Consider the following 20131-nt stretch of genomic DNA (forward strand, 5'->3'; position numbering starts at 1 on the left):
TTAAGTTAAGGAGGAGAATTAGCGAGGAGTTGGCCTAACATTCCATAACGACTCATATCACTCCATGTCCTTCATCCTGGTCATTGCTCATCCTGGTCTTTAGGAAATCGCCCGGACGAAAACAAGCTGGTGTCAGGTTGGTTTTCAATCACGTGGAGCTATGTCCACGTGAAGTAAAGGAAAAAAAGTACACCCTACAGAAAACATTTTATTTTACGAATTATGTCGCGAATACAAATAAGGCTGATTCCAGAGCGCAGCTGGCAGGGTCGGTTCAAAATGGCGTGCATGGGCAAGATTTGTAAGACGAGGTACGGTGGTACGCCTGTGATCTGCGGTGTAAGTTTAGTGATGGCGGGAGACACAGCTTTCATTTGAAACTTAGCAACTTTCTAATTGTGTCTTCGTGTGTGGTTGAAAGTTATTACTGCTGATGTTTCAGAATTACCCAGTGTAAAGTAATAACATACAGTATAGTTACAGATAGTTCAGGCTCTCGTGGAATGCATGCCGAATTTTAAAATTTCATGCTTACCCTATACCGGTAAGTAAAGTTTAGCTGTAGCGGTGTGACTGTTTTACTGTCACAGTTTTATTGTTACAGTTAATTCTTACCCCATTATTCATGCATATCTCCACATAGCTCAGAACAGCATAATGCCATTTGCTGCTGTTGTCCAATAATACCACAAAGTAACAACAGAACTTCTGTTCGTGCTAGCTTCCTTTCCGGTTTCCACCTGGCCCTGCCCGCTTTCCACCCACCATAATGCTGGCCGCCGTTGTATAAGTGAAATATTCTTGAGTACGGCGTAAAACACCAATCAAATAAATAAATAAATAAAGTACTATCCAAGTTTGCATGTGTAGGTGTATGAAATTGGTAAGCATTGCTTTGTAACTTTTCCAAAATTGAAAATTATTTTTTCCAACATTTAGAATCATTTTAACACTATAAATAGTCTGGATATGAGTCTAATACTTTCTGAAAGGTGATAATTTAAGCTGTTCTTGGTAAATAGAAAAAAATTGATATATTAGTGAGTATGGATTTTTTCCAGCACATCGTTTTTAAGAATCAAAATAATCCTGACCACCATTTTTGTCATAATATTCCATTTATACAAATGTAGTTTATAACTGGTTTCTCCATGGAGGAGAAATCATTGTGTTTGAGCAACCTTGTCCACATGATATCTTCCTCACCATGGGCCTCCGTGGCTCAGTTGGTTAGCGCGCTAGCGTGGCATAATGACCCAGGATCCTCTCACCAATGCGGTCCCTGTGAGTTCAAATCCAGGTCAAGTGAAATATTCTTGAGTATGGCATAAAACACCAATCAAATAAATAAATCTTCCTCACCAAAGTTTTTTTGAACCTTCTTGACAGGTCAGAACCTTGAGAATTGGTCAACTTTTGGGATGGACTAGACACATGCCAGTTAATTCACTCATTTGTTCGTTCATCAATATTTCAACATTGCAGCAAGCAATAACATTGTCTCTGAGATATCTACATAACATTGGGGTAAAAAAAAATTTAACTTTGAAGGCAAGTTCAGTTACATTGGGCTTGAATACTGATCACCTTTTAAAATGTTCTCTGTTCATTCATTTGTTCAGTGGGCTGATAATGCTTTCAGTTGAATTGTGTGTTTTTTTGAAAGACATATTATGTTTGCCTTTCAGAACTTCTTTTCTAGTTTTAAATGAATGCAAATGTAATACTAATGATGATTTTATTGTTTCAGGGTTGACAAGAAGGCAATGAATATAGTAATTGACTTAGGCGTGATGTAGTTAGAGTTACAACATGGAAGGGGAAACAAGTGATGAAGGAAACTGTGATTTTGGTGACATTGGGATCACCCAAACTAGTGCTATTGAGGCAGGAGATAATTCTGGTGGTACTGTGACATCCCCGGTGTGTCCTGCTGCGGAGAACTTTGAGCCTGAGACTGACCCACCCCTGACAGAAGTGTCCAACCAGGATGGTGTGAAGTCTGCTGCAGAGAGTGCCAGCCTTAGTCTGAGTAGCCAGTCAGCACATGGGCCTCATTTTATCATTCTGACAGATGGAGAACAAGGTATCTATTTCATTTTTTGGGGGTATATATGTTGTGTTTTGTGTCAAAGTAATATCTAATTTGCCTAGTTTTCAAGGCCCTCAGTTTCTAATGGAAGAAAGATGTGTTTTGTTTGGATATCAATCACTGACAAGCTATATTCTGCTAATTCAGTAACTTCTGGAAAACATGCATTGCATTTCACATTGGATTAAAACATGAATGATATCACTTTTCCTCCTAAATGTTGCAGGTTAATGACAAGATCAACCCATTGAAACGCTTTATCACTTTTAATGAAGAAAAAAAATGTGCTTTAAATTTTGAATGCGCTTGAATTAAATTACAATACATGATGTGCCCAGTTGCTCACTGACAGCAGTTGTGACACCATTTCTGTAGACTGCTAGAAAAAAAATCATTTGGCTGATATGTGTGAGTAAAACTCAGTTAACTTTCTTCTATTTTAATTTTTTCCAAATGTGCCTCAGTATGGACATAAATTAATTTCTTTTCTTCTTGGATTTTGCTTCTTTTAGCAGGGACAGTTGAAGTGGGTGATATACCCTTGCAGAAAAGAATAAAACTGGAGGGAGAAAATCAAACATTTTATGTCACTGTTCCAGCAAATTCAGGTAGTCCTACCCTGGAGGAGTAGAAAGCATAGTTTGAATAGAGAGCCTGATGTCTTACAAAGCCAACTGGGTGATAACCTTGTAGCACTTTTAACTGCAGAACAAATCAGTAATTCATAATTTTTTTACTTCATTGAAAATTTGGCTTATGTTTAATACAGGTGTGAAAAGGAAAGTTTCAGAAGGGCCTTTTTTTGTGTGTCGATTATTCACTATGAAAATTTGATGTTTTTTTTTTTTCAACAGAGTAATAATATCCACTGAGAATTGAATATGACAGGCAGACATTTAAACTGTTATAATTATTATGGCAGTGAGAGTTTTTGACTTGTTTTCAATGTTGAAGAAAAATTGGTTGATGAATTAAATTTTATTTTTGTTTTTTCAGCAGTTTTGTCAGACCAGCTGAACAGTGAAGATAAACAGGTAAGGAATTTTGATAATGTGTTACCAGAATTAAATTACCAGGTATTAAAATTAAGATTTTAATGTCTTAATACTAAGAACTGTGTTGAAGTGTGTTGACAAGCTGAAGCACTTTATCAACAGGGCATGGCTACTAGCAGTAAGCAGGGTGGAGTTGTGCCGGATGGGGTAACACAGGCATGGTTTACAACAAGAGATGATAAGATGGCCATTCGGAATCAAGGTAATCTCACCTGTGACGTCATGCATATACTAACAAATTGGTTAGCATGTGTAACATATCTAGCTTGTCACGTTTCTTGTGATTGAAGATTAATGGTATCTAATTTTGATACATACAGGGCACTTTTTGAAAATAGTCGTAAATGTTACAGTGTTTGTAAATCATCTTCCCACAGCAAAACCTGCTCATATGAAAATGTTAAAGCCCTAAAAGTTTACAAATGCATGTGTTGACAGATATTTTAAAAGTAAAAATAATCATTCATTTATTTTCAAATATGAAAATAAGGTTTATTGATGTTTGTGTCTATTTAACAGCACTGTTAAGTAAATATTGCTATATCGGACAGGTGTTACTTGGAAGCAGGGCCACTGGACCAAAGATGAGGTGGAATTACTGCAGTCAAATATTTCTGATTACTGCCAGGTAAGTAAACTTAGTTTATAGCTGTGCAAGTGCCTATGAGATGTGTAGAAATTGTTGTGAAATGTATGCAGCCAAAAGGAGTGCTGAGATAAGTGCTGTTTAAACTATTAAATTATAATGGTCTTTTCCAGAAATGGGATATACCGGACCCTACTGATATCATTTTCAAAACTTCCAAGGAACAACGAAAGGATTTTTATCGCACAGTAGCACGAGGACTCCAACGACCCTTATTTTCTGTGTACCGTCGAGTGATACGAATGTATGATCAGAAGAACCACATTGGAAAATACAGCTCAAATGAAATGGAACAGTTACGAGAGTATGTCCAGCTGTTCAGATTAATTTAAGCCATACACCAATTACAAATAAACCTGGCTCTGCCCAGTTTCTTCCCACCACACTGCTGGCCACTGCCTTATAAGTGAAAAATATTTGAGTACAGCTTAAAACACAAATCAAATAAATAATAATTAAATACAAATAACATCCAAAAAAAGAGTTAGAAAAATGCCAAGAACATGCTTTGTGGATTTTTTCACTTGTAGACAGAAACTTAATCACCTTCGAAATATGTTGACAATATTCGCAGCATGGCTGCAGACACGCTAAGCAGATTTTTAAGCAATAAATAAAATACAGCTATATGAGCAAAAACATTTGCTTAGTTTGTGCCCGGCTAAAAACCAACATGCTGTGATGTGCTAATCTGTGCTTTCTGTGTTGGATTTTGGAATGGCATGAAAGTTTTCTAACTGAACACATTTGATCATGTTGTAGTTTGAGAAGAAAACATGGTGCTGACTGGGCACTGATTGGTGCTGCTTTGGGCCGCAGTGCGTCTTCTGTGAAAGACAAGTGCAGGTTGATGAATGATCGTTGTAACTCAGGTACCAGCATTGCTGTGTGATTTGTTAATTTTTTTGTCTCATTGATGAGGTACTAAGCTGGTTACCCACTTCTCAAATCAGAGAAAATTTTAACTAAGCACTGTCCATTGACAAAAAGCTAGCATCTTCTACATTAAAGAATGGTGAAATGGGATTTTTAATTCCTATGACTTGTTTTAATGTACGGCCCTTTATAAATGTACAAAAAAATGTTAAGATTGGACAGTAAAGACTGGAAATTGCTGTGCTATGTACATATTTTGCAGTATTTCTCAAGTGTTACTTTTTGTTCCCCAAACCAGCAAACTAATTCTGTGCAGATTTTATCTCTTCTCCTTTTTTAGTCTATGTTTTTCTTTCTTTTAGGTAAATGGTTACCTGAAGAGGAGAAGCGATTAGCAGCTGCTGTATATGAGCTAACAGGGTGTCAAGCAGGTGAGTCCAGAGTAGAATGGAGAGAAAATGTGTGAACCTTTTACTCTCATAAAGTACATTAAATACTGGGTGTGTTTTCATATTGGGTTAGAATTGCTCAATTTTCTACATCACCAGGAGAGAGCATCACACATGGATTGTCATGGTCACTTGTTGCTGAGAAAGTGGGTTCCAGATCAGAGAAGCAATGCCGAACAAAATGGTTGAACTTTCTCAACTGGAAAGTGAAAGGTGGCACAGAGTGGACAAGAGAAGATGATATCAATTTAGTTTTGAAGTAAGTTGCTGATACAGTTTTCTGTTTCAATTTTATACTGTTGTTGCATGTTTAATGTTCAGTTTTGTGTTGAAGTAATCAGTACTTGTCTTGGACAAACACTTTGTAAAATAATTGACTATTAGGTATGGGTGTTGATAAACATTCTAATTATTGCTTGCCTCTTCCACCATAAATCATATAAGTGGTATTCTTAGGAATGGGTGAGACTAATAGAAATAGAAGGAAATGTTTTTAAAAACATATCTTTCCACTTCCTGTTTTCAACAATGTATCTACTTTTATTTGTGATTGCGAGTATTGTAGAGTATTTGTTGTGTGCTATAGCAAAGGTTTTTTATATTTTTCCATTTTCAAGAATAAGTCAGCTGGGTGTAACAGATGAAACAGAGATAGACTGGCTAGAATTGGCTAAGAATTGGTCAAGGTAACTACAAGCACAAAATTCCAAATAATTTATTGTACAGATTGAACTTTACACAATGTGTTTTAATTATAGGTTTTCAAATTTATTGTTACTTTTTTTTTTAAGTTTGAATGCTTCATTTTTGAAGTATATGTATAAACTATATCTCAAAACTTTGAAAACTTTAACTGTTGAAGTACTATATATTCTGTGATTGCTCTCAAGGAAATCACTTTTGCATATTAATTTTGATAGCATTAAAGGTAAACATACGAGTGAAAATACTATGTTTTTTTTTTTGGCTATTTTAGTGTTCGCTCCCCACAGTGGTTGAGAGGGAAATGGTGGTCATTAAAACGGCATGTTCAGGATTACCAAATGTTGCCTTTCCGTGGTGGGTACATCATTAGCATACACCGTCGAAATGTTACAAACGAATTCTTTACCCGGTAAAATACATCTTTGTCTTGCTACAACTCGTGGATTGTAAGCTGTGGATGCCCTCGTCGGCAGCATTCATGATGCCTCCATCTAGCCATTGACCATTGAGGTGGTGTGATTCGAATCCAGCTCAGACTCAGGTGCAACTTTAAGTCAGTGGTTTTCTCTTGGATCTACCCAGTGTTCTCCACTGACAAAATGTGCTGCTGTCATATATATGTACATATACGTGAAATATTCCCCAATGAAACCACAATAAAGTGAATTAAATAAATAACAAATTGACCTTTGCATAGTGGGAAAGGCCTCTTGAATAGAATGAATTAACATATAAGTAAATTAAGTATTAAAAGACAAAAGATACATGTTCTTCATGTTTGAAAATGTGGTGAGATTTCATATCATATTACTTGCCAGTGGCCGAAGTGCCTATGTCTAAAGCATATAAAGTTCAGTGCAAAATGTCAACCTCTGGTGTAACATTTTTTGGTTTTGTTTCCATTTGCAGAAGTTGTAGAGTGTCTGAGAACAATGCATTTAGCTGTGAGATTAAAATCGTCCAATGGTTTGAACATGAGAGTTGCTCGGGTGGAGGCCCCAGTACCTCGTTTGAACCTTCCCGCAGAGATGTCCACTCGATTACCACAAGGTGAGGGCCACGCTTGTCATCTCCCTGCTCAGTACCGTCTAGAAATTGATTCATTGGTCTTTATAGTAATATGTTATATATAAATACCTTTCAACATTCCACAGATATTTGTGTGTCTGCCTCACCAAACAGCGGATCAGTGTTGTCCTCTGAGGGAACGTCAGAAGGTGACTCGTTGCATGCTTATGAGGTGCTGCACCAGTTAACTCCAACGAGTTCAGGAACATTCCTCATCACTCAGCCCAACAACAACCCAGCCATCTCCTTGACTGGCAACACCATGACTACAGACCATATCATAGTGCACACCTTACCTGTTAACAACCAGGTGAGCCAGAAAACCGTGGATGAAACAGGCCCCCTCATATTTGTTCTGTTGTATCACAATAATATACTTGAGTATTTTTCCTACGCCTCTGCCAAAAGCGGGGTGTATTATGTTATAGCAATTTTATCCCTCTGTCCATCCATCTGTATTCAACATAGAGTTGTAATTTTTGGTGGATACATAGATACACAGATGACGATGTGTCGCGACTCACAATTGTCCATTTTCACGGTTGTCATGGTAACCTTATAACCATTTTCCTTACATATACTATGTAAATAGATATGATTTAGTGTCATACATACATACACCGATGACTATGTGTCACAACTCACATTTGTCCATTTGGGCTGTTGTCATGGCTACCAGATTGCCATTTTCCCTATGTATAATGACATTTATAAATAGATATGATTTTGTGTCCAGGCTATAACTCCAACTGTTTTCTGGGTGGAGTTTTCACTTTTGGTGGATGCATGCATAAACAGATGATGATTTGTTGCAACTCACCTTTGTCCATTTGCACCGTTGCCATGGATGCCAGTTTGCCATTTTACCTATATATACTATGTGAATAGATATGATTTCATGTCCAGGCTACAACTCCAACTGTATTTTGCATAAAGTTTTCATTTGTGTTGGACACATTTGTCCGCTTGTGGGATTGTCATGGTAACCACATACCTATTATCAACACCCACGAAGATTCCCCTCAAGGGTTCTACTCACCACAGTGCTGCTGGTATTCTTTTATACATTTCAAACAAATGCATTTAGTGAGGCAAATTGCTTTCACCTGAACTCTTGTTAACATAAGTTTTCTTTAAAAGTCAGGAGTAGCTATAAAATGTTCTCTTGTTACGTACTATTCCTCCTTTTTATTATACAGCTCCTTAGTCAAATAAATGAAAACATGATCAATTGTTCTATGATTTATTTTCATCTGATTGAATAGCATATAAAAGCTATATTTGTTTTTGGGACTGTATACTATGACTAGGTGGGGTGTCATGTTTTGTGTCTTTGGCATGGCTTTTGGCAGGATACATTGTCATGATACTGTATGACCAGGATAATTAAACCAGAAAGAAATTTTGAGTTCACAGGTGTTTTACCCAGTTCAATGCTTCAAGCAGTGCTGGTACCCAAATTTGACTCGATTCAAAAGGATACGAGGCTTTGACACTGCTCAGCAGTTATGGATGTTTTTTTTGTTAAGTTCACACAATTTATTACCAAAAAATGGTGAGAAGAGAAACAAATGATAATGATTGAAATACTTTTTCAAGTTGTAAGCGTAATAATGTTTAGAATGAATTTAAACAATATATGTTGTAAACGTACCATACTTCATGTACATGCCCTTTTAATTTCTAAAGGGCAACAACAATGTGGCAGTCCAACTGAACAACCCTCGTGTCATTATTGACTCTTCAGAAGAGCAGGTTACATCCCTGGACAGTACAAACCTGACAAATGCCATACAACTAGCTGGGAATCTGGTCCAGCAAGGTAAGGATTGGCCTCTTGAATAGGATAATCATAAAAATAAGGCCTTGTCTTAGTGAAAAAAGGAAAAATGTAAATCATCAGTAACATGGGCATGGTCTAAGAGAAAGCGTAAATCATCAGTAACATGGACAAGGTCCGGGAGAAAACATAACTCATCAGTAATATGGGCATGGTCTAAGGGAAAATGTAAATCATCAGCAATATGGGCATGGTCCAGGAGAAAACGTAACTCATCAGTAACATGGGCAAGGTCTAAGAGAATATGTAAATCATCAGTAACATGGGCAAGGTCTAAGAGAAAGTGTAAATCATCAGTAACATGGGCAAGGTCTAAGGGAAAATGGAAATCATCAGTAATATGGGCAAGGTCTAAGAGAAAATGTAAATCATCAGTAACATGGGCAAGGTCTAAGGGAAAATGGAAATCATCAGTAACATGGGCATGGTCTAAGGGAAAATGGAAATCATCAGTAACATGAGCATGTCTAAGGGAAAACATAAATCATCAGTAACCTGGGCATGTCTAAGGGAAAACGTAAATCATCAGTAACCTGGGCATGTCTAAGGGAAAATGTAAGTCATCAGTAACATGGGCATGGAGTTACATGTTTGAGAAAGTGTAACCCATCACTATCATAAGGAGTGATGAAAAATGTAAATCATAAGTTTTCTTGTGTGTTGCTATGTATATCTGGCACTGGGATGTGTACAAGTCATTAAAGTATTGATTTGGTTGAGGGTTAATCACCGTACACAACACTGTTTTACTTATATGACAGCAAAACCAGATTAATCTATTTGTAAGTTACTAACTTCAGGACGCAATATCGGTGCAAGAATTGTCGCTTTGTAAAATATTCTGTACGTATTCTAGGCGTCACTTGTTGTCTCTCATAGAGACCTTTGTATATGATACATTTCCATCAGACAGTGAATCCAATTCCTTCCAAGTTAGCCTTGCATCATCAGCTGATATCCAACAGACAGACCTGGAAGACACAGACCTTCAGCTCAATCACCAAGGGGAGATAATACACGTTGCCTTAAATGAGACTCAGGTAAGCCTAACTATTGTCCATGGGTGTGTGATAAAGATATGGATATGTGGAAGCGTGAAATTCATTACCACTTGAAATTTAAAGGCTGTTAGAGTACAAAATGTTTGATGTAATAATTAAAAATAACACCTTGACTTTTTCACCAAGCCATTCGTTCATGGCCAATTAAATTCTTACTGAAAGATTATCTTGTGAACTGAACACTGATCTCTACAGCAAATTCACCTCTTGCCTTTTTCAGTATTAAAATGTGCCCATGTGTATGCCTGTTTCCGTGAGCTTCTTGCTTAGTCTTCATTCTTAAATATTACAGATCTGGAAGACACCCAATGGAGCTAAGCTCGACGAATTGTGCCTTACTAACATCTGACTGCTTTCTTGCTGTCTCATATTTTGACAATACTAACTAGTTTTGGTTTGTTCCAGGGTGAGCTTGGACAGTCAGCATTAGGTGATATAGAAAACACTCCAGCAGTTACGTCAGACTTAGTGCTGGTCAGTTCCGCCTCCCCACAGTATGTACAGGCCGGAGGCACAGAGGGAAGGTTGCTCTCCAGTCTTGCAGGTGAGGTACTTCTTACGTGGACATGATCTGGCTTAATAGCAAGGGAAATATGGGAGTCCATAGCTTCCACTTGGGCTTTTTGGGGATACTTGTACGTCCTTGAATTTTCTTAATTTTTCAGTTGTACATGTAAATATTAAGTTAGTAGTATCCTTTAATCTCTGCACATGAAGGTTTGTACGTGAGCTAAATGCTCGTCATAAGCCTTGAGAGACGAGATATTACATCCTTGAATGCCCTTGAAAAACGTCTTACATTTTTTTGATGGGGGTACATGTAGACCTTGAATGCACTTGAAGAACGTCTTACATTACGTCTTACATTTTTTGAAGGGGGTACATGTACACCTTGAATGCCCTAGAGAAATGTCTTACATTTTTTTGAAGGGGGCACATGTACACCTTATCGTTGTTCTCATCAGCCCACTGTTTGGGATTAAGAACCCCACTTGAAAGCAAGTGAAGCGGTTTGTCAGGTACCTTACGAAGGTCTATGGTTTACTCTGGGATTTCCATCACCAATAACCTGACCTGGAGGATTGTAAATGTGACGATGTCCATAGATACCACTCTACAGCCAATCCTCTATCATAACGAAGACTCACCGCTTGCAGACTTGTACCCAGATATCATTATTAGAGAACTATAAGACTGAATTGTTTTTGGCAGTCTTGGATGTTTTGAATTTTGCATTTACACATGTTCTTGGCTAAACATCTTCCAGTTACATGAATTTTCCCCTTGTATTTGTAGACCCAATGCTGACCTCCCAAAGTGTGGACTTGATATGCACCACGTCGGATATGGATGGGGAAAAATCTCAGGTCACAGAATCTGACATGCCTCCAATAGAGACGTAGACTCTTAATGTGGAAGGTTCCAGGCCTTGAAATAAACGAAGTTTAACAACATCTTTATTATATCAATGATATTTATTATATTATATTTCCGAACAATATTGAACATTTGTGTTTGTGAAGAAAGAACGTAGAAACATGGTACATTGTACAAGGTTGCATTTTGAATGTATTTATAAGACCTGAATGTTTGGAAAGTCTGAATCTTAAGGAAAAGTCTTAATGTTTGAAAAAAAAACTGTCTGTACTTGATCATACATGTATATGAATTTGTTTTGTTTTCTCCCGCCAGAAATAAAGAAAAATTATGAATACTATAACACAGAAAGCAGGAGTCACAGATTTGGCGGAATTTCTTCCTTACACCATGAGAACATTGAATTTGATTCAAGTTCAGTGGGGATCACCCACTGCCTTATTTCTGAAAATGTTTAGCTATCTAGTGAACCAGTTACTACCAAGGGCTCGATTTGTTTGACGGATGATAACAGACGTTATATCTTTTATGAATGCTGATTGCATAAATTCGCCAAACTTTACCTGATGTAAAATGGTACTTTTAACATCATATTCGCATGAGAGTGTACTCTTTATTATATTTCCAACATTGATATGGACAGTTAGATTGATGGCATTGCTGAGATAAAGTATCAAGGGGAAAAACATACCGCTTATGTGTGAAAAGTTACCAAATGCCAGTTACCACAATATTGTATTCCGTGTTTTGGTTGTCCTACATTTTGCCTGTGGGCAACAACGTTCTCAAATATATTATATTTGGTTATATTAAGTTTACAAGGGATGAGTGGAAAGCCATCACACATCAGCTGTGTATTTGGCTTTTATTGGACTACTAACATCTCGACTGTTAGGTTAAGGGTTGGCGGAAATTGGAGTAAATTTGTCAGGTTATTGACAAACATCCGCACCGGAAGATTTCACATTTTAAGTGTCGGCCATACGAACAATATGTGCAATGGATATAGGTATGTACTGTGGGTTTTATTTTATTCTTTACGTAATTCTGCCTATGTCATGCTACTAGGGAGCGTGTAATTCTATACTATTTAGAACATGGTAAAACTCCGGTAAATTGGCAGGAGGTCGGAATTCATCGGTTATTGAGGAACGTGTCAACAATTACCACACTGTCGTCGTTGCTCTGATTTAACTAAGGACTAACAGCTTGTTGAACTCTTCAGATTTCTAATATTAAATAGAAAGAGCGGAAATTTCAGATTCTTATAGGCGACTAAAACGAGCGCATGGTGGGTAAAAACCATTCACTGATATTTCCAACACAAATCTTATCATGGACCATGTTCTTAGAAATAATGACTGGATTTATAGTAGTAAACTCCATATAAGGAACACAAAGGCGGTATTTTGTAATATTCTGCTTTCAAACATAAAACGTGCATGGTTTTTGCGATGCAAAACACGATCATTCAGCTACAACTGACCAAGGAGATACTGAAGTGTACGCTAAAATTTAGCAGTTACAGACCTACTACATCGAAAGTTAAAATCTCGTTTAAGTTGAAATTACAATGTTCGCCCCATTTTTTTTATTCAAATGGTCGCTTTCGAGGAGATACTTAAATCGCATCGTGTGAATTAAGAACTATTGAGCAACCCATGTAGGGGAAGAATCGTCCTTCATGGTTCTCCTTGGAGCAAGCCCATTCACCGTTTTGCGGAATCGCTAAAACATAAGGTTTACACAAACGTTTATAGGTCGTCATATATCGTACCTATATAATGAATATACTGCTATATGAAAAACAGATGTACGATCTATCAGGCGTTTATTTTGCGCCGTAGTTTCATCCACCATCTATTAGCGTGTACACTGACATTTGCTAAATTACTTTCGTGCGAAATCCATGTATGGACAAAAAACCTACATTGAAATTATGTGTTTTTTAATATAGATACAAATGATATTACATATAACCTGTATACACACATTTTCAAGGATGTGAATTTATTCTAGATGTCACGCCGTATGGTTAATCTTAGCATCATTGCTATTCTGAAGGCAAAATGCATCTGCCTACAGCGGAAGTGTATGTGGACATTTTATATTCATACAGAAAAGAGGGCATGGATAAAGACAGCTCTGCAGAACGTAGAGTATGAAACTTAGACCAAAAATATACAAGATTTACACATACAGCGTAGGCCTATGAGAAGGCGCACCACCAAGATTTGGGGAGGGGAGGGAGGTTCAGGTTTAACCAACTCAGTAAATGTATTCTCAAAACGGCTTTCCGAAACAAAGCTTAACATGCACCAAAAGCGTTCCGCAAATTCAGAGTGTGCTTAATTTGACCTCTTAACTTCTTTAACGTTTTACACGATATAGAGAGCCGAGTCACATTCTCATGAACTCTTGGTGGAGGAGAGGTGTATTGAGTCGGGGATCTCTATCAGTGTTTTCACAAATTCAGTGTTTTATGGGACTGTCCACATACAATTTTTCAGAAAGGATGAATTATTATTTTGGCGCAAGGCTTAAAATTAGTGCACGTATATTAATTATACTTCTACAGCGGCTTGAATTGCTACTGCTCAGTTCTGGGTCATGAGTGTGTTAACATTCTGGATATGGTGTACCCAGGTATCTTTCCAGGGCGTTCCCATCATAACACTAAGACAAGTGCGCCACAAAGAAGTGTGACTATCATCGTCTCCATGCCCCTGGATGATGCCCCGTTTTTGGACCGTTTCCCGCTACCATTGGCCGTATTCTGGTCATCCTTGTTGTTCTCAGGTGACGTAAATTCTAAACAGCAGAAAAGGCAAAGAAACATATATGAGGTGGTCATGGTTAAAGGATCCCACGCGTAAAACCTAGGCTTTAATTTAGACCAACATATATTACCCATTAGTAAAGAGAATTAAGCCACACGGTCTACTTCGTCAGAAACACTTGATATAGAATGGTAGTAAAATACAATAAGATCTGGGGCCAATACCACAAAGCCATGTCTGACAAAATTTGAAATACCATCTGAACGCTTTTGAAATTAAAATTTTGCCCCTCCCATCAACGTTGTCTTAAAACAAATGTGTCCAAATTTCAACTTTCACTAGCCAAAACTAAACACCGTAGAGAGATTTTAGAATTCGACACGTCAGAAAGGGCTTTGTGGGATTGGCCCTAGGCTCTTGGATAGCCAACCGTGTCGTGCGGATATAATTGTTTTTCTTAACACAATATTCGATATTACTTACGAACGTTTCGTGTTCTAACCATGATTTATGGCGTTATACATATTCTTACCTTTCAGGGTATCCGTGGTGATTTCAGGAGGTAGGCTAGTCTCTCCAGGGGAGTCCTGGTATCTGACACATTTTGGCTGACCCAGTGTCTGGGGACAATCTACTAAAGCTGGATCTGTGCCTGTTGCAATAGGAAAGCAAACGTTTATTGGCAAATTACTAGTGCGTACATGTATATAGGTGAGCAATCCTACTTTACACCTGTAATACCCCCAGGTAATGGGAAACACACCATGCCAAAAGTAATTCGGGCCTAAGCTCATGTTGTCTATTGTTCAATTCTACACTTGCATGCGCGCAATGACGATTTGTGAGTAAACGGGTAACCTTACTGGGGTGTGCAGACATCGTTACTCTGATAGAATGGACATTATTTTATGTAAACTCCACAGCAGATCAGGGGATGCATTCAATAATGATTTTATATGGCGACACTTGCTTGAACTGCAATGCCATGAAGGCCTACATTCAGAATGCACTATAGGGCAAACACCCGTAACCAACTGCGATACTGATGTATAAGGGTTGTATATACATTCGACTGAGTAGCCAACTAGTCAACTTCTATCACTTCCAGGAATCGGACCCTGGTCTGAAGTGACAGACATCCGCTTACCTTCTGGGTGCATGGTATTCAAGTCACACACTCTGGTTATGTTCTGCATGAAAGGGTCGTTTGTGCCGGTGACTTCAACCTCCATATCCGACGGTGTGTAGGTAGGCCCCGCTTTCCTCAGGTAAACCACATAATTCTTGCCGACCGTCAAAGTGGTAGAAAAACACATCCCAGGGTTGAAACCTGGAGGAATATCAAAAGAGCAAATTAGTCATTAATATTACTTCAAGATATTCTGTTTTGGTGATTTTTTTTATGCATTTCATTTTCATGAACAACTGTGGTGCAGTATTCCAGCAAAGGAGGTATATCGAGCATATTGCCGTTGCCCAGCTAACTGGTTTGTCTTGGGCCCTCTTGGTTGGGGCAGTTTGTATTATTTGACTGTGCTTTATGTTGGATACTTAAAATGTTGTCTGATTGCTCAGTTTATGTTGGCAGTATACTTTGGTATGATTTTCTGATACTGACTCTGCTTAGAATTATTATTTAACTGATTGGTTGATGCTGCCATTATATTATAATAATTATAAAATTTTTTATTTGGTTAGTTTATAACTATAGTAACAGGCAATAAATTATATCGATCCAGAGATATATAGCCTTTGCATCAAAAGTGCATGTCGACATGCAGGTTCATCTGAAGACATCATTTGTGCAATCACAAAAAGTAAGAAACAAAAGAAATTGAGGTCAACACATACTGGATTCTCCAGGTACTGCTAGAAATATATTCAAATACAACGGTATGATTGTCGGTAAAACATCTCAAGCTCGCGTTTTTTAAATCATTATCCTAATGTCATTGTCATGGGTAGGACAGACACAATCCCTCGGATTGATGGACACAACTACTTTTGTGGCGATATGTACTAAACCGGTTTTACAGGAATGATAGAAGACAACCCGTGATCAAGTAATACATTGAATATAACCATATATAGACATATCTATACACTGTACACTTAATGACTCAAGCACAACTACTGTATAGTCTGGCGTAAACAATATTCTTCTTATGCTTTATCACGTTATGGTTAAGAAACGCGAAGAAAGTCACACGAACACGTTCAGAATTTTCTCAAAATACTGTAAATACTGATAAACTTATAGATCTATAAGAATATAGGGGTATTGCTTAGATTAACTGTAACTAGAAAGGAGCATGTTCAGTGTGCGCAAGCCCAATCAAACCACCAAAAAACACACAACCCATAACTGTAACCATAAAGGGTGTATGCGCAAGCCTAATCAAACCACTATAAAACGCTCGACACATAACTATAATCAGAATGGTGCCTATTCAGTCTGCACAAGCCTAATCAAACCACTAGAAAACACCCGACACATAACTATAATCAGAATGGTTATAGAAAACACCCGACAGTATGCACAAGCCTAATCAAACCATCAGAAAACGTCCACCTTATATCTGTAACCAGAAAGGTGCATATTTAGTCTGCACAAGAGTAATCAAACCACTGGAATTTATTTATTTGATTGTTGTTTTACGCTGTACTCAAGAATATTTCACTTATACGACGGCGGCCATCATTATGGTGGGTGGAAAGCGTTCAGAGCCCGGGGGAAACCCAGGAACATCCGCAGGTTGCTGTCGGATCTTCCCACGTACGACCGGAGAGGAAGCCAGCATGAGCTGGACTTAAACTCACAGCGACCGCATTGGTGAGAGACTCCTGGGTCATTACGCTGCGCTAGCGCGCTAACCAACTGAGCCACGGAGGCCCCCCGAACCACTAGAAAACACCCGTGATCTGATTGATGCATATCCAGTATACTACTCAAGCCTAATCAAAAACGACAGAACGCACTAATTCCAATAACTGAGATCTGTTCGGATCTAATCCAGTACACTATCTTAATAAAACTGCTGTGAAAATACCTGTGAGCGTAATAGTACTTGGTACATATGGAGTGCCGATACACAAATGTATTAATTAAACCGCTAGAAACACCCAACTGATAGGCGGTGATATTATATGTGTATATTCGGCACACAAGCCTAAGTGAACCACTACAAAACGTTCAACAGACAAGCGTATAGTCAACCATGAAACCATTAATGTTATTAATGTGCTCTCTTTAGTTCATTAAAAAAAACATCATTCAATTCACGACAATGGGCGCTAAGTTGATTATTATTTCTTTTGCAAAAACCGCCATGCTCAAGGCGGTGAATATGCTGTACGTGTATCTCCATACCTGCACATAAAAGGCTGACACGTTGGCTGCTCGAGAACACAACAACATCAACATATCTCCCCAGGGAGTTCCTATATCCTACTTCATTTGTCAATGATAAGCATAATTTATTTCTAACGCCCGATATGCATGTTATTCTGGGGAATGTTTTTGTTTCCTCTTGACGTCACGTACGTACAATTAAAATATTAATAGGCATTTCGCAATGTCAACAGGATGTAGGCCTATAGAATGTTATCATATATTTTATAGGTACCCCAGTCCTGTGACCAACCAGCTGGGGAAAGTTGTGGAATCTTTAACATGTTCTAACTCCCTACACAGCTAAACGTACGCAACATTAATGTCGTGGGAATATGTCAAAACATTCTTACCCAAATAAATAAAACACGTAAACTGAAGAAGTTCAAGATAATTGTAAGAGTTTCATGTGGCGAGCATTTAACCAGTATTTTGTCACAAGTAGAATACAGATGCATAAAAATATGCATAACATTCTTGGGATGCTAAGACGTAGATGTTATCAACTGATCATCCCATCTATAATAACGGCTAAACAAGCGTATACAAATGGCCTGGCAGGCAGTTCAGGTGGGTTCTAACCCTGAGGACATAGTGAGGCCTTGAGTTAAGACAATGATATAGCAGATCGTGATATACAACCATACCAGTACTCACATTATATTAAAACAAAACGGGCTTTAAGCGGAGGCAGCCGGGATCATTAAGTCATAGAATTAGAACCGCACCCATCTACTTCTCCAATGCAATGTACAAATCTATATTGGTTATAACTCAGAAATGGTTTTTTGATATATTTTTTGTTGGTCAACTCACGTTAGACATCTTTTCATAAACGTCCGTTCGTTCACTAAAAAAGGCGTGGTGCTACTAACACTGGGCCTGCCACAGTTGACCAACCATGTGGATAACTCGGGCAATTAGAGAAGCGACAGCTTACAATAATGCCGCTCATTTGTTCGATTTGCAGACAAATGCCATGCTCTTCATTATAAGCTTGAAAGTCATTTCATTTTGTCAGGTAATAGATGATGACAAAGGCGGTTACATGAGATCATTTTGGCTTTATATTGGCCTGGGTACAGATGTGCTTTATACTCTGAACGCTTGATTAATCAATAAATTGGCACAGGACTAGTGGTAGGTAACGAAATACTTGATCATCTGAACACAAAAAATACAATTATATGACCAAAACAATGTATCTATCTAGTTACAAATTTTTGAATGCAAGTCACATTTAAGGCTGCATGTATACACTGGCGATTTGTGTTGAACATCGTTTTGGAAATTTGTTGATACTGGTCCACGATGGTCTGTTACATTTTGTCTGATTAAATTTAGATTTTGTAATGGCGACGGTGTTACTACGAGAGCCTAATGCTGTTGAGATGGCAATATATGGACAACTTGGATAATGGTGACGATAACCGATGACCTCAATGCATGGGAAGAGGGAGGGTAACATTATAGAAATGATGATGAATCATGCTGATGATAAATGACACATAGAGCGTGATATGATCATAATCGCCTGGAGAGCTACATGGGTTCAGGGTGACCGTGATGTAAAAGCCATTGCGCCATTGACGCCTTGAGGACTGATCACCTGTACGTATTTATTAATACGAATATTTGGATCACAAAAATATACATTTATATTGGTGCTGGTTATTTTCCTGAAGTAAGTAATATTCAGTTCAGGAACGTTTGAGACCAGAATAAAGCCGTGAATGAGCTAAAACTCTATGCGGTGCATTCACTCTTCGCCAGTTTAACACGATGTGCATATAACCTCTTACGATTACCCATAAAGAACAACGCGTCGGTTTAGGCCTACTTCCTATACATGCTGTGACTTTTTCCCGCTGAACGATGATTGTTTTTTGATACTGATTGTCGTTTAATCTCACAAACAGACACAGACATGCTTGTTTAGCTTCTTAAAATTCATTACTCAGGCAAGTTAATTTACTAATTAGCATTCCTGGCGATTTATTCAAAAGATTTTCATCTGCATTACGCAATCGAACGTATCCATCTTGATGAGGTTCATCAAAACATGAAAAACGGCTTTCAAACTGACAACGCCTCGGGTCATTCAAAGCCTTCGCCTATCGCCTACTCTGAGACAAAAGTATGATATGACACTTCACTCAGCGTAATATTTTTCTGGCAATGATGACACAACATATTGAAATAAAATACCTTGTTTAAATAATTATTTTTTCTTCTTCTCCTTTTCTTTCTTTGCTCTTTCCTTCCCCCAATTTCATCCTCTTCCCCTTTATGTCCTGACAACCGCTATTTTTCATACTCATCACAGTGCACATTTTAACGCCTGCAATCTTTCATACTTATAACAGTGCAAGTTTCAAGGGATGCAACTTCTCCATATACTCATCACAATTCAGGTTCCAATGACTGCAGTGTTTCATACTCATCACACATTGCAGGTTTCAACGGCAGTAATTCCGACCACTTTCACATTCCTCATATCAAATGAAAATCACGTATATCACTCGTCAGGCGCATTGCTGTCAGGGAATTGCTGTATATGGTCACTGTCAAGTAATTATAATTAATTCCGTGTTGGTGTCAAATCATTACTGTATGTAACCATTGTCTTATCATTACTGCGTCTAGTCACTGTCATACCATTATTGTGTCTGGTCATTGTCATATCATTATTCTGTCTGATCACTGTCAGATCATTATTATGTCTGGTCACGGTCAGGTCATTACTATGTCTGGTCAGTGTAATATCATTATTGTGTCCGGTCACTGACAG

At 38.0% G+C, this 20131-nt stretch overlaps 2 protein-coding genes across 6 annotated transcripts; one reads left to right on the plus strand and one right to left on the minus strand.

Moving 5' to 3' along the window:
* Nucleotides 1-102: 102 nt before the first annotated feature.
* On the plus strand, nt 103-13255 carry LOC135470216 (cyclin-D-binding Myb-like transcription factor 1). Of its 5 annotated transcripts, none has more exons than XM_064749029.1 (18): nt 103-136; nt 1751-2086; nt 2605-2700; nt 3089-3126; nt 3250-3349; nt 3699-3775; nt 3907-4097; nt 4556-4665; nt 5032-5100; nt 5218-5377; nt 5736-5804; nt 6095-6177; nt 6733-6873; nt 6978-7201; nt 8581-8713; nt 9641-9771; nt 10198-10336; nt 11089-13255. In XM_064749029.1, exons 2-18 carry the CDS (start codon nt 1813-1815, stop codon nt 11193-11195), a joined length of 2142 nt encoding a protein of 713 aa, XP_064605099.1. In that variant the 5' UTR covers nt 103-136; nt 1751-1812; the 3' UTR covers nt 11196-13255. The 5 variants fall into 5 exon arrangements, with proteins under 5 accessions (XP_064605099.1, XP_064605101.1, XP_064605102.1 ...); XM_064749031.1 differs by having other exon boundaries at nt 3092-3126; nt 3247-3349; XM_064749032.1 differs by having other exon boundaries at nt 3092-3126.
* Nucleotides 13256-13811: 556 nt separating this feature from the next.
* Nucleotides 13812-15262, minus strand: LOC135470192 (uncharacterized). The gene is made up of 3 exons (XM_064748997.1): nt 15097-15262; nt 14482-14601; nt 13812-13980 (listed from the first exon to the last, which is right to left on the minus strand). Exons 1-3 carry the CDS (start codon nt 15179-15181, stop codon nt 13838-13840), a joined length of 348 nt encoding a protein of 115 aa, XP_064605067.1. The 5' UTR covers nt 15182-15262; the 3' UTR covers nt 13812-13837.
* Nucleotides 15263-20131: the final 4869 nt, after the last annotated feature.

This window comes from Liolophura sinensis, chromosome 7 (assembly GCF_032854445.1).
Source record: "Liolophura sinensis isolate JHLJ2023 chromosome 7, CUHK_Ljap_v2, whole genome shotgun sequence".
In the NCBI taxonomy this organism is placed as follows: domain Eukaryota; kingdom Metazoa; phylum Mollusca; class Polyplacophora; order Chitonida; family Chitonidae; genus Liolophura; species Liolophura sinensis.

Coding starts and splice junctions, on each gene's coding strand:
- LOC135470216 (XM_064749027.1), top strand. CDS start 1,813: ATGGAAGGGGAAACAAGTGATGAAGGAAACTGTGATTTTGGTGACATT. Junction 4,098..4,555: donor GAAATGGAACAGTTACGAGA/GTATGTCCAGCT, acceptor ATCATGTTGTAG/TTTGAGAAGAAAACATGGTG. Junction 5,101..5,217: donor GCTAACAGGGTGTCAAGCAG/GTGAGTCCAGAG, acceptor CTACATCACCAG/GAGAGAGCATCACACATGGA.
- LOC135470192 (XM_064748997.1), bottom strand. CDS start 15,181: ATGGAGGTTGAAGTCACCGGCACAAACGACCCTTTCATGCAGAACATA. Junction 14,602..15,096: donor GAATACCATGCACCCAGAAG/GTAAGCGGATGT, acceptor CTATTGCAACAG/GCACAGATCCAGCTTTAGTA. Junction 13,981..14,481: donor CACCACGGATACCCTGAAAG/GTAAGAATATGT, acceptor TCTGCTGTTTAG/AATTTACGTCACCTGAGAAC.